At 46.8% G+C, this 14,279-nt stretch overlaps 1 protein-coding gene across 1 annotated transcript in view; it reads left to right on the top strand.

Annotated features, from left to right (window-relative positions):
- Positions 1-209: 209 nt before the first annotated feature.
- Positions 210-14,279, top strand: part of LOC119951563 (zinc finger protein 239-like) — a gene marked incomplete at both ends in the record, with an annotated part of 33,988 nt that continues 19,918 nt past the window's right edge. Inside the window, one exon of the mRNA XM_038774752.1 lies at positions 210-723. Within this exon, the coding sequence (XP_038630680.1) occupies positions 210-723 (514 nt within the window). The remainder of the gene's footprint in view (positions 724-14,279) is intronic.

Below are 14,279 nucleotides of genomic sequence, written 5' to 3'. Positions count from 1 at the left end.
TTGTGGGAACAAATTTGGATGCCTGTCTGGTGGAATCTGATCAACGTGGACATACTGGGGAAATGCCTTTCACCTGCTCTCAGTGTGGGAAGGAATTCAGTGATTCATTCAACCTGCAGACACACCAGAGAGTTCACACTGGGGAGAGGCCATTCACCTGCACGGAGTGTGGGAAGGGATTCACTCAGTTAGCCAATCTGCAGAGACATCAGCGAGTTCACACGGGGGAGAAGCCATTCACCTGCACTGAGTGTGGGAAGGGATTCACTCAGTTGTCCCATCTGCAGGCACACCAGCGAGTTCACACTGGAGAGAGGCCGTTCATCTGCTCTCAATGTGGGGAGGGATTCACTCATTCATCCAGCCTGCTGGTACACCAGCGCATTCACACGGGTGAGAAGCCGTTCAGATGCTCTGTGTGTGGGAAGAGTTTCATTCAGTCAAATAGCCTGCTGGTACACCAGCGACTTCACACCGGGGAGAGGCCATTCACCTGCTCCGTGTGTGGGAAGGGATTCACTCGATTATTAGGTCTGCATAGACACCAGACAGTTCACACTGGAGAGAGGCCGTTCATCTGCTCCGTGTGTGGGAAAGGATTCGCTCAGTCAGCCCACCTGCTAATCCACAATGTCACTCACACCAATGAGAGACCTTTTAAATGCTCTGACTGGGAGCAGCTTCAAAAGCTCTCGGCATCTGACAGCCCACCAGTGGATTCACACTGAGGAGAGACCATTCAGCTGCTCTCACTCTAAAACGTCATCTAACCTGCGGGTACATCAGCGAGTTCACACCGGGGAGAGCCATTCACCTGTTCCGACTGTGGGAAGGGCTTCACCAATTCATTCAACTTCGTGACACACCAGTGAGTTCACACTGGGGAGAGACCATTCACCTGCTCTGTGTGTGGAAAGGGATTCACTCATTCATCAAACCTGCAGAGGCACCAGCGAGTCCTCACCGGGAAGAGGCCTTTTCCCTGCTCTGTGTGTGGGAAGGGATTCTCTCAGTTATCCCACCAGCAGTCACACCAACAAGTTCACAAGTGATTACAAGGGTCAGTTTCTGCTGTTGGTGTTGCTGTTAATCACATCCAGGATCGAACCATGTTCATTCTGAAATCCTTCACTCCCTCTTGACATTTATTTGTCTGGCTAAAAGGATGGTCTCTTTCCGAATGTTCACAATTAAAGATCTGGGCTGGTTTCCCAGGAGTTGGATGACATTGAAGAGGACTGTAAACTAATATCGGACAGAAATGTGTCAAGAGCTATGATATAATACGGATTAGATGTTTTATGATGTGGTATGCATTAAATATGATATTTATGATTCTGTAATGAAATGAATTTTTACTATTTGTAGTCTTGTAATATAGTACTGTAGCTCTGTTATATATCTCCAGTCTTAGAGTCCTTCAGCACAGAGGGAGTCCATTCAATAACTCAAGTCCAGACTCTCTGTAGAACAATCCAATCTGCCCCATCCCCCTCTCTATTCCCGTTCTCCTGTCAGTTTATTTCCTTCAAGAGTGCAAGCATTTTAATTTGGAAATTGTTGATTGTCTCCACTTCTACCATCCTCGTAGGCAGCGAGTTCCCGTTCATGACAACTCGCTGTCTAATAAAGCTCTTCCTCACATCACACCTGTATCTCTGTTCAAGTAATACTGTGAATATTACACATATCATGAGCTCAATAAATATACAGATATCTATTTATAGATGCAGCCTGCATGAAGATTTTCAGGTCTCTATGTCCAGGACAGGAAGCAGTGAGCTTGGATCTGTCAATCAGCCTGAATCAGCACCTTCAGGAGAATTGGGAGGGTGAATATTAGATACAGCAGAGTGAGAATGGAGGAAGAGGGTGTGGGATGGAGATTTACAGCTTTGGAGAATGAGAGAGGAAAGAATGTTCCAGAGAAGATAGAATGATCTATTCTGAATTTTTATCCTGTACTGACAGTGATAACTTTTGTAAACTCCTTTCCCAGGATAGTATCCGGCCGTGTCTGTGGGCCCAGCCAATCCAATTCGTCAATTCAACTTTGCAGCAGCTCAGTCTCAGCTTTGGAAACATCTTCATCTTTCTGCGAGGCCCCGGCCCCATTGACTGTGACAGGGTTCATACTGTCTCCGTGAGATTGTTGATGTAAAGTCACGTCAGACCCACACTAGAACATAGAACATTACAGCGCAGTACAGACCCTTCGGCCCACAATGTTGCGCCGTCCTGTGAAACCACTCGAAAGCCCACTCTAAAGCCCTCGAAAGGGTCTGGTTTAGCTCACTCAGCTAAACCGCTGGCTTTTAAAGCAGACCAAGCAGGCCAGCAGCACGGTTCGATTCCCGTACCAGCCTCCCCGGACAGGGGCCGGAATGTGGCGACTAGGGGCTTTTCACAGTAACTTCATTGAAGCCTACTCGTGACAATAACGATTTTCATTTTCATTTAATTTTTCATCTACACTATTCCCTTATCATCAATATGTTTATCCAATAACCATTTAAATGCCCTTCATGTTGGCGAGTCCACTACTGTTGCAGGCAGGGCATTCCACGCCTTTACTACTCTCTGAGTAAAGAACCTACCTCTGACATCTGTCCTATATCTATCTCCCCTCAATTTAAAGCTATGTCCCCTCGTGCTAGACATCACCATCCAAGGAAAAAGGCTCTCACTGTCCACCCTATCTAATCCTCTGATCATCTTGTATGCCTCAATTAAGTCACCTCTTAACCTTCTCCCTAACGAAAACAGCCTAAAGTCCCTCAGCCTTCCTTCATAAGATCTTCCCTCCACACCAGACAACATCCTGGTAAATCTCTGCACCCTCTCCAATGCTTCCACATCCTTCCTATAATGTGGCGACCAGAACTGCACGCAATACTCCAAATGCGGCCGCACCAGAGTTTTGTGCAGCTGCAACATGACCTCATGGTTCCGAAACTCAATCCCTCTACCAATAAAAGCTAACACACCCTACGCCTTCTTAACAACCCTCTCACCCTGGGTGGCAACTTTCAGGGATCTATGTGCATGGACACTGAGATCTCTGCTCATCCACACTACCAAGAATCTTACCATTAGCCCAGTACTCTGTCTTCCTGTTATTCCTTCCAAAATGAATCACCTCACACTTTTCTGCATTAAACTCCCATTTGCCACCCGTCAGCCCAGCTCTGCAGGGGCAGCACAGTAGCACTGTGGATAGCACAATTGCTTCACAGCTCCAGGGTCCCAGGTTCGATTCCGGCTTGGGTCACTGTCTGTGCGGAGTCTGCACATCCTCCCCGTGTGTGCGTGGGTTTCCTCCGGGTGCTCCGGTTTCCTCCCACAGTCCAAAGATGTGCAGGTTAGGTGGATTGGCCATGATAAATTGCCCTTAGTGTACAAAATTGCTCTTAGTGTTAGGTGGGTTTACTGGGTTATGGGATAGGGTGGAGATGTTACCTTGGGTAGGGTGCTATTTCCAAGAGCCGGTGCAGACTCGATGGGCCGAATGGCCTCCTTCTGCACTGTAAATTCTATGATAAATTCTATGATTATCTGTGTCCCTCTGTAACTTGCAACATCCTTCCGCACTGTCCACAACTCCATCGACTTTAGTGTCATCTGCAAATTTACTCACCCATCCTTCTCCGCCCTCCTCCAGGTCATTTATAAAAATGACAAACAGCAGTGGACCCAAAACAGATCTTTGTGGTACACCATTAGTAACTGAACTCCAGGCTGAGCATTTCCCATCAAACACCACCCTTTGTCTTCTTCCAGCTCGTTAATTTCTGATCCAAACTGCTAAATCACCCTGAATCCCATGCCTCCGCATTTTCTGCAATAGCCTACCATGGCGAACCTCATCAAATGCTTTACTGAAATCCATATACACCACATCAACTACGTTACCCTCGTCCCCCTGTTTGGTCACCTTCTCAAAGAACTCAATAAGGTTTGTGAGGCACGACCTACCCTTCACAAAACCGTGTTGACTATCGCTAATCAAATTATTCCTTTCCAGATTATTAAAAATCCTATCTCTTATAAACCTTTCCAACACTTTGCCCACAACAGAAGTAAGGCTTACTGGTCTATAGTTACTGCGGTCGTCTCTACTCCCCTTCTTGAACAAGGGGATAACATTTGCTATCCTCCAGTCTTCTGGCACTATTCCTGTAGACAGTGATGACATAAAGATCAAAGGCTCAGCAATCTCTTCCGTAGCTTCCCAGAGAATCCTAGGATAAATCCCATCCGGCCCAGGTGACTTATCTATTTTCACCTCCTTATGAACCCCAAGCTCTTCTAGTCTAGTAGCCTGTATCTCAGTATTCTCCTCGATAACATTGTCTTTTTCCTGTGTGAATACTGACGAAAAATATTCATTTAGCACCTCTCCTATCTCCTCGGACTCCACGCACAACTTCCCACTACTGTCCTTGACTGGCCCTACTCTTTCCCTCGTCATTCTTTTATTCCTGACATACCTAGAGAAAGCTTTAGGGTTATCCTTGATCCTACCTGCCAAAGACTTTTCATGTCCCCTCCTGGCTCTTAGCTCTCTCTTTAGGTCCTGCCTAGCTAACTTGTAACTGTCGAGCGCCCTAACTGAACCTTCACATCTCATCTTTACATAAGCCTCCTTCTTCCTCTTGACAAGTGATTGAACTACTTTAGTAAACCACAGTTCCCTTGCTCGACCACTTCCTCCCTGCCTGACAGGTACATACTTATCAAGGACACGCAGTAGCTGTTCCTTGAACAAGCTCCACATTTCAATTGTGCCCATCCCCTTCAGTTTCCTTCCCCATCCTATGAAACCTCAGTCTTGCCTCATCGCATCATAATTGTCATTCTCCCAGCTATAACTCTTGCCCTGTGGTATATACCTATCCCTTTCCATCACTAAAGTAAACGTCACCGAATTGTGGTCACTATCACTAAAGTGCTCACCTACCTCCAAATCTAACACCTGTCCTGGTTTATTATCCAGTACCAAATCCAATGTGGCCTCTCCTCTCGTTGGCCTATCTACATACTGTGTCAGGAAACCCTCCTGCACACATTGGACAAAAACGGACCCATCTAAAGTACTCGAACTATAGTGTTTCCAGTCAATATTTGGAAAGTTAAAGTCCCCCATAACAACTACCCTGTTACTTTCGCTCCTATCCAGAATCATCTTTGCAATTATTTCCTCTACATCTCTGAAACTTTTCGGAGGCCTATAGAAAACTCCCAACAGTGTGACCTCTCCTTTCCTGTTCCTAACCTCAGCCCATACTACCTCAGTAGACGAGTCCTCATCAAACATCCTTTCTGCCACCGTAATACTGTCCTTTACTAACAATGCCACCCCTCCCCCTCTTTTACCACCCTCCCTGAGCTTACTGAAATATCTAAACCCTGGAACCTGCAACAACCATTCCTGTCCCTGCTCTATCCATGTCCCTGAAATGGCCACAACATCGAAGTCCCAGGTACCAACCCATGCCGCAAGTTCACCCACCTGATTCTGGATGCTCCTGGCGTTGAAGTAGACACACTTTAAACTGCCTTCCTGCCTGCCGGTACACTCCTGCAACTTTGAAACCTTCATCATGACCTCACTACTCTCAACCTCCTGTATACTGGAGCTACAATTCAGGTTCCCAACCCCCTGCTGAACTAGTTTAAACCCTCCCGAATAGCATTATCAAATTTCCCCCCCAGGATATTGGTACCCCACTGGTCCAGGTGTAGACCATCCCATTTGTAGAGGTCCCACATACCCCAGAAAGAGCCCCAATTATCCAGGAATCTGAAACCCTCCCTCCTGCACCATCCCTGTAGCCACGTGTTCAACTGCTCTTTCTCCCTATTCCTCGTCTTGCAAGCACATGGCACGGGTAACAACCCAGAGATAATAACTCTGTTTGTTCTAGCTCTAAGTTTCCACCCTCGCTCCATGAATTCCTGCCTTACATCCCTATCCCTTTTCCTACCTATGTCGTTGTTACCTATGTGGACCATGACTTGGGGCTGCTCCCCCACTTAAGGATCCCGAAAACATGATCCGAGACATCATGGACCCTGGCACCTGGGAGGCAACACACCAACCGCAAGTCTCTCTCGTTCCCACAGAATCTCTTATCTATACCCCTAACTATGGAGTCTCCAATGACTAATGCTCTACTCCTCTCCGCCCTTCCCTTCTGAGCAGCAGGGACAGACTCTGTGCCAAAGACCTGTACCCCATGGCTTACCCCTGGTAAGTCCCCCCCACCCCCAACAGTATCCAAAGTGGTATACTTGTTACTAAGGGGAAACGACCACAGGGGATCCCTGTACTGACCGCTTCCTCCCAGCCCCTCTCACCGTCACCCATCTATCTTTATTCTTCTCAGTAACTACATCCCTGAAGCTTCTTTCTATGACCACCTCTGCCTCCCGAATGATCCGAAGTTCATCCAGCTCCAACTCCAGTTCCCTAATGTGGTTTCTGAGGAGCTGGAGATGGGTGCACTTCCCACAGGTGAAATCAGCAGGGACACTGACGGCGTCCCTCACCTCAAGCATTCTGCAGGAGGAACATTGCCCTGCCTTCCCTGCCACCCCTTCTAGATAAAACAAGAAAAAGAAAGGAAGAGCTTACCTGATATTCACTCTACCCCTTAGGTTAAAGGAGGTAAAAGGGTGGGGGACACTACAAGTGTAGTGTTTTGGGTTAGAAACTGCCCAACTTAAATACAGGTAAAAAAAACACTTAACCAGCAACCACTGCGCCCCACACGAGAACAGCAATCAGCTGTTATGGGCCTGCGCAAACAATTTAATTTTTTACCACTTACCCAGCAGTCACTCTGTCTGGATTCAGCTGGAAACTCCCAAGAGTAATTTAAAAAAAAATTTACTCCCCTTCTCAGCAAGTACTCACTCAGCAACCACTGCTTCTGCACAATAACACCTCAGGGAAAAGAAAAACTGCTTACCAGTCACCGGTCAATCACTTACCTGCAGGCTGTGACGTCACGGTTCAACTTCTTTCTACGTCTACCTGCCCTCGAGTCTCCCTCTTTATCTTTACTCAGTTGGGATCCTTACAACGTTTGTTTTTTTTTGGTTAGAGAAGGAGGTAGGGAGGAAAACACTGAAGAAGTGTTTTAGGTTTAACTGTCACTTGCCAACAGCTCCTCCACAAACCACCTTCAAGTTACGGTGACCGCAATGCACTTTTGCAAATTTTACCCTCAACAGCCAATCAGCAGCTCCGCTCTACTGCCCTCTGCTGGACTATCACTAACAATAAGGGACCCAATACTGATCCCTGTGCTGGACATCTCCAGTCACACAAACAGCCTTCTACTAACACCCTCTGTCTCCTATCACTAAGCAAGTTTTGGACCCAACTTGCCACGTTAGTCTGGACCCCATATGTGTTTACCTTCTTTATCAGTCTCCCATGTGGGACCTTGTCAAATAGAAGGTGCAACAAAGATTCACAAGAGGAATACCAAAACTCACAGCATTTAACCCTCAGGAAAGGCTGGGGCTGTTTTTTCCTTGAATAGAAAAGACTGAAGTGTGACCTGAGGGAGATCTATAAGATGTATGAATGGGTTCAATAATCTAACAGGGATTTGATGAGAAACCTCTTTATCCAGCGAGTGGTGAGAATGTGGCACTCACTACCACAGTGAGTGGTTGAGGTCAACAGCATGAATACGTTGAAGGGGAAGCTAGATATATACATGAGGGAGAAAGGAATAGAAGGAGATGCTGATGGTGGAAATGAAGAGGGGTGGGTGGAGGCTCATGTGGAGCATAAATACTGACAGAGGCCAATTGAGCCAACTGGCCTGGCCCTGTGCTGCAGACTCAATGGAACAAAGACAAATGTATTTATTATAGATTGACGTGTTGTGGTAGCAGAACACTATTTACTATGCAAGATAAAATAAATTTCCTTCATTACAGTTTGGGGCCTCACGGTAGCATGGTGGTTAGCATCAATGCTTCACAGCTCCAGGGTCCCAGGTTCGATTCCCGGCTGGGTCACTGTCTGTGTGGAGTCTGCACGTCCTCCCCGTGTGTGCGTGGGTTTCCTCCGGGTGCTCTGGTTTCCTCCCACAGTCCAAAGATGTGCGGGTTAGGTGGATTGGCCATGCTAAATTGCCCGTAGTGTAAGGTTAATGGGGGATTGTTGGGTTACGGGTATACGGGTTACGTGGGTTTAAGTAGGGTGATCATTGCTCGGCACAACATCGAGGGCCGAAGGGCCTGTTCTGTGCTGTACTGTTCTATATTCTATATCTACCATTTTCAGATCTTTTCCATGGAAATCTGCTCTCCCAGGATCAATGAGCATCAGCCCATGGGAAGAAAAGTCATAAGACCGGCCAGTCCAGCAGAAAGAAACCCACCAATGATCCAACACTCAATACAAGTGAACGATCTCTGCCGAGTGTGAACTTGTTGGTGTGTCAACAGGTTGATTATTCGAGTGAATCCCCTCCCACATGCAAAGCAGATAAATCGCCTTTACCCTGTGTGAACTCGATGTGCAAGCAGATTGGACGAATCACTGAATCCTTTTCTGCACACAGAGCAGATGAACGGTCTCTACCTAGTGTGAACTCACTGATGTATCTGCAGGCTCGATGTCTGAGTAAATCCATTCCTAGCTGTAAATAATAATAAATGCTCTTTATGACAGAACCATAAATAATATATCTAAGCTGTAGCAGAGAACAACACCTGACAAATCTCTGTCTGACATTAATTTACTCTTGCCTTAAAAGTCAGCCATCTCCTTGGGAAACCATCCTTTAATTGTGAACATTGGGAAAGAGACCATCCTTTTAGCCAGACAAATAAACGTGTCAAGCTGAGGGAGCAAAGGATGTCTTTAAGAGAGAGAGAGAGAGAGCTGGTGAATGCCCTTTCCCCAGAATGAATTCGCTGGTGTGAAAGCAGGTTAGCTGAATTACTGCATCCTTTCCCACACTCAATGCAGGTGAAGAATGTCTCCTCAGTATGAACTTGCTGGTATCTCAGCAAGTTGGCCGAGTTAGTGAATACCCTACGCACATACAGAGCAGGGGAATGACCTCTCTCTAGTGTGAACTCACTGGTGTGAATACAGGTTTCACAACTGAGCAAATCCCTCACTACACATGGAACAGATTAATGTCCTCTCCCCAGTGTGAACTCTCTGGTGTGTCTGTAGGGTGGATGAATCACTGAATCCCTTCCCACACACGGAGAAAGTAAATAGCCTATTTCCATTGTGAACTCGATTTCTGGATGACTGACTGAATCCCTTTCCACAATCAGTGCAGGTAACCGGCCTCGCCCCACTGTGAATTTTAGAACATAGAACATAGAACATTACAGCGCAATACAGGCCCTTCGGCCCTCAATGTTGCGCCGTCCTGTGAAACCCCTCTAAAGTCCCTCTACACTATTCCCTTATCGTCCATCTGCCTATCCAATGACCATTTGAATGCATTTAGTGTTGGCGAGTCCACTATTGTTGCAGGCAGGGCATTCCACGCCCTTACTACTCTCTGAGTAAAGAACCTACCTCTGACATCTGTCCGAAATCTATCTCCCCTCAATTTAAAGCTATGTCCCCTCGTGCTGGACATCACCATCCGAGGAAAAAGGCTCTCAAAGTCCACCCTATCTAATCCTCTGATCATCTTGTATGCCTCAATTAAGTCACCTCTTAACCTTCTTCTCTCTAACGAAAACAGCCTCAAGTCCTTCAGCCTTTCCTCACATGATCTTTCCTCCATACCAGGCAACATCCTTGTAAATCTCCTCTGTACCCTTTCCAATGCTTCCACATCCTTCCTATAATGTGGCAACCAGAACTGCACGCAATACTCCAAATGCGACCGCACCAGAGTTTTGTACAACTGCAACTGCAACATGGTTTGTCAGCATGATAGATACGCCAGTGAATCCTTTTCCACAATTGGAGCAGCCAAAGGGTCTTTCCCTGGTGTGACTGCGTCGATAAATTTCTAGCACTTATGGGGAACGGAACGACTTTTCAGTCCCCACATTTCCAGTTTCCCATGATTGAAAATCCGATTCCACAGATCCAAAAGCAGCACGGTAGCATTGTGGATAGCACATTGCTTCACAGCTCCAGGGTTCCAGGTTCGATTCTGACTTGGGTCACTGTCTGTGCGGAGTCTGCACATCCTCCCCATATGTGCGTGGGTTTCCTCCGGGTGCTCCGGTTTCCTCCCACAGTCCAAAGATGTGCAGGTTAGGTGGATTGGCCATGATAAATTGCCCTTAGTGTTGGGTGGGGTTACTGGGTTATGGGGATAGGGTGGAGGTGTTGACCTTGGGTAGGGTGTTCTTTCAAAAAGCCGGTGCAGACTCAATGGGCCGAATGGCCTCCTTCTGCACTGTAAATTCTATGATAATTCTATGATGAAAAACAGCTTCTGCCCATCTATTACCAGTCTCCTGAATGACCCTCTTATGGACCGAACTAATCTCTCAACGCAACATCTCAACTGAGTAGCACTATACTCCGTATGCTTCACCCGATGTCAATGGCTTTGTATTTACTTTGTGTTTTTATCGTATGTCCTGTTTTTCATGGATGGAATGATCGGCCTGGACTTTACGCAGAACAATACTTTTCACTGTACCACGGTACATGTGACCATAAATCCAAATCCGAATGATCTGGGTATCTTCATGTCTCTCCTTCATTTTGCACAGCAAATGCACTCGAACTCTCACTCAGGAGTGTGGATCTCTTGACACCGTGTTTCAAGCCATTTGAAAGGGACAAACATGTCTCTCTCCAGATTCAAGGATGATCATATTCAGCTCCCATAAATTGAGTGACTGTGTCACATCTTGACATTTTGTCTGTAAATCCTCCCCCTCTAATACCCTGTAAAAGGCGTTTACCAAAACCATCTCCATCGGTGCAACATAGAAATTCAGAACATCCGATTCTAGTTACTATGGAACACTGTAAAGGATGTCAATGTCTTTCAGGGACAGAGGCCAATGTTTCCAGAGTCTGCACCCTCCCTGGATTCACTTCATTTCCCCTCAGTTGCTGCAAGTCACCAATGCTTCCCCTCCCCCCATGAAAAAAGAAATGGAAACATTGATTTCCTCCCAGATGTTGCCCAGAGGAGGTGGTTTTAGTTCAACTTCCGTATTGTGACGTCACAACGGAGTCCTGCATGGACCAGCCAATAGGAATCACTGTACTCCGCGGCATCGGCGCCCCGCCCCCACTCTTTGTTTCCCCTCTCGTGACAAGATTTCCAGGCAACTGGCTGCTGCTTCCGGCCAGATATTGAAGCCGCTCGCCCACCCCAGGACCGGGACTGCGCATGTCTAAGGGAGATATAATCTGCGCATGTACGGGGAGAGCCCACCCTCTGAGCATTGTGTGAATGAAAATTGAACTTCACACAGATTGAAACTTGCTCCTGTCTCCAACATCTGTGAGTAAAATACTTTCTTTTCTCCCCCTTTCCATTTCTTTTCTCATTCTCACCTTCAATTGGTGACTTGCAGCAACTGAAGGGAAAGGAAGTGAATCCACGGAGAGTGCAATGTGAATGTGATTATCACTCACTCCACTCATACTTTTTTTCCTGTAAAGACTTGTTTACCTGTTAAACTCACATTCCAACCATTCTTCGCATTCCAATCTGTAATTACCTTGCAATTGTCCCTTTGCCTGTACAGACTGTGTTTGTGAACCTGCTTCACCTGATGAATGAGCAACACTCTGAAACCTTGTGATTTCAAATCAACCTGTTGGACTTTAACCTGGTTTTGTGAGACTTCTTACTGCGCCCACCCCAGTCCAAAGCTGGCATCTCCACATCTGGAAAGCTTGGCCCAGGTCTCTGTCTCTCTCTCTCTTAAAGACATCCTATGCTCCCTCGGCTTGACACATTTATTTGTCTGGCTAAAAGGATAGTCTCTTTCCCAATGTTCACAATTAAAGGATGGTTTCCCGAGGAGCTGCCTGACATTTAAGGCAAGAGTAAATTAATGTCGGACAGAGATTTGTCAGGTGTTGTTCTCTGCTACAGCATAGATATATTATTTATGGTTCTGTCATCAAGAGCATTTATTATTATTTCCAGCTCCCAGTTAGGGGCCTCACGGTAGCATGGTGGTTAGCATCAATGCTTCACAGCTCCAGGGTCCCAGGTTCGATTCCCGGCTTGGGTCACTGTCTGTGTGGAGTCTGCACGTCCTCCCCGTGTGTGCGTGGGTTTCCTCCGGGTGCTCCGGTTTCCTCCCACAGTCCAAAGATGTGCGGGTTAGGTGGATTGGCCATGCTAAATTGCCCGTAGTGTAAGGTTAATGGGGGGATTGTTGGGTTACGGGTATACGGGTTACGTGGGTTTAAGTAGGGCGATCATTGCTCGGCACAACATCGAGGGCCGAAGGGCCTGTTCTGTGCTGTACTGTTCTATGTTCTAAGCTGTGTAACAGGGTGGCACAGTAGCACAGTGGTTAGCACAGTTGCTTCACAGCTCCAGGCTCCAGGTTCGAAGCCCAGCTTGGGTCACTATCTAAGCGGAGTCTGCACGTTCTCCCCATGTCTGCGTGGGTTTCCGCCCACAGTCCAAAGATATACAGGTTAAGTGGATTGGCCATGCTAAATTGCCGCTAGTGTACAAAAACAAGGTTAGGTTGGGATTACTGGTTTAAGGGGATAGGGTGGAGGTGTGGGCTTAGGTAGGGTTCTCTTTCCAAGGACCCGTGCAGACTCGATGGCTAAATGACCTCCTGAACTGTAAATTTATGATTCTATGAAAAGGGCACATTTTGGGATAGCATGTGGTGCAGTGGTCGGCACTGCTGTTGCACGGCACCGAGGTCTCAAGTTCAAACCCGGCTCTGGGTCACTGTCCATGTGGAGTTTGCACATTCTCCCTGTGTTTGGATGGGTTTCACCCCCACAACACAAAAATAGGTGGATTGGCCATGCTAAATTGCATCTTAATTGGAAAAAATGAATTGGGTACTCTAAATTTATTTAAAAAAAAGAAAAGGTCACATTCTGATCTCTGGGCAGCATGGTAGCACAATGGCTAGTATTGTTGCTTCACAGCTCCAGGGTCCCAGTTTGATTCCGGCTTGAGTCACTGTCTGTGCGCAATCTGCACGTTCTCTCCGTGTGCGTGGGTTTCCTCCGGGTGCTCCGGTTTCATCCCACAGTCCAAAGATGGGCAGGTTAGGTTGAATGGCCATTCTAAATTGTCCTCCGTGTCCAAAAAAGTTAGATGGGGTTACTGGGTTATAGGGATAGAGTGGAGATGTGGGCTTAAGTAGGGTGCTCTTTCCAAGGGCCAGTGCAGACTCGGTGGCTGAATGGCCTCCTTCTGCACTGTAAATTCTAAGAATATTGTACTGTAGCTACGTTATATATTTCCAGTTATCTCATCCCTCAGAGGCGTGTTAGCCTCAGCTGTTCTCTTCCACAGGGACCAGTGGGTTGGGGGGGGAGGTGTCATTGAATATATTCACCGCTGAGTTGGACAGATTTCTGATTGATGAGGGAGTTGAGGGTTATGGGGAACTGGCAGGAAAATGGAGTGAAAGCTGAGATGAGGGATTTCTTCAGCCGAGGATGTGGTGAAGCTTTGGAATTCTCTACCCCAGAGGACTGTGGGGCCTCAGTCATCAAGCATTTTCAAGACAGAGATTGATAGGTTTCTAGATATTGAAGATATCGAGGGATATGGAGAATAGTGTGCGAAAGTGGTGCTGAGGTAGATCGGCCAATGATTTCATTGTATGGTTGAGCAGTTTGAATTGTTGACTGTAGCTCCTGTTTCTTATGATATGTGTTCTGGACAGGAAACGGTGATCATGACTCTGTCTATCAGCCTGAATCAGCACCTTTGGGAGAGTTGAGGGTGGGGGGGGGTGAATATTAGATACAGCAGAGTGAGAATGGGGGGAGCGTGTGTGGGCAGAGATTTAAAGCTTTTGGGAAACGAGAGACGAAAGAATGTTCTCTAGGAACTAGAGTTGGCTGTTCTGAATTTCTATCCTCTACTGATAGTGATGCCTTTTGTAAATTGTTTTCACAGGTTATTAGAAGAGGAGGAATTACAGGCAGAATTCTCAAACCTCACATCTCGATCTGAGAGAGTCTCTCGGTTCCTTAGGACCTGAAGGTCATCAGCCTCTGAATCTAGAAGGAGCAATGTTTGCCCAATCTGTTGTCTTCAAAAGATTTTAAACACCAGTGTCACTGGAAAAGCACCGAGACGCAC

Source organism: Scyliorhinus canicula, chromosome 17, assembly GCF_902713615.1.
Source record: "Scyliorhinus canicula chromosome 17, sScyCan1.1, whole genome shotgun sequence".
Taxonomy (NCBI): Eukaryota; Metazoa; Chordata; class Chondrichthyes; order Carcharhiniformes; family Scyliorhinidae; genus Scyliorhinus; species Scyliorhinus canicula.
The sequence above is the reverse complement of the archived record's forward strand: the minus strand, read 5'-3'. Positions and strand labels throughout refer to the sequence as shown.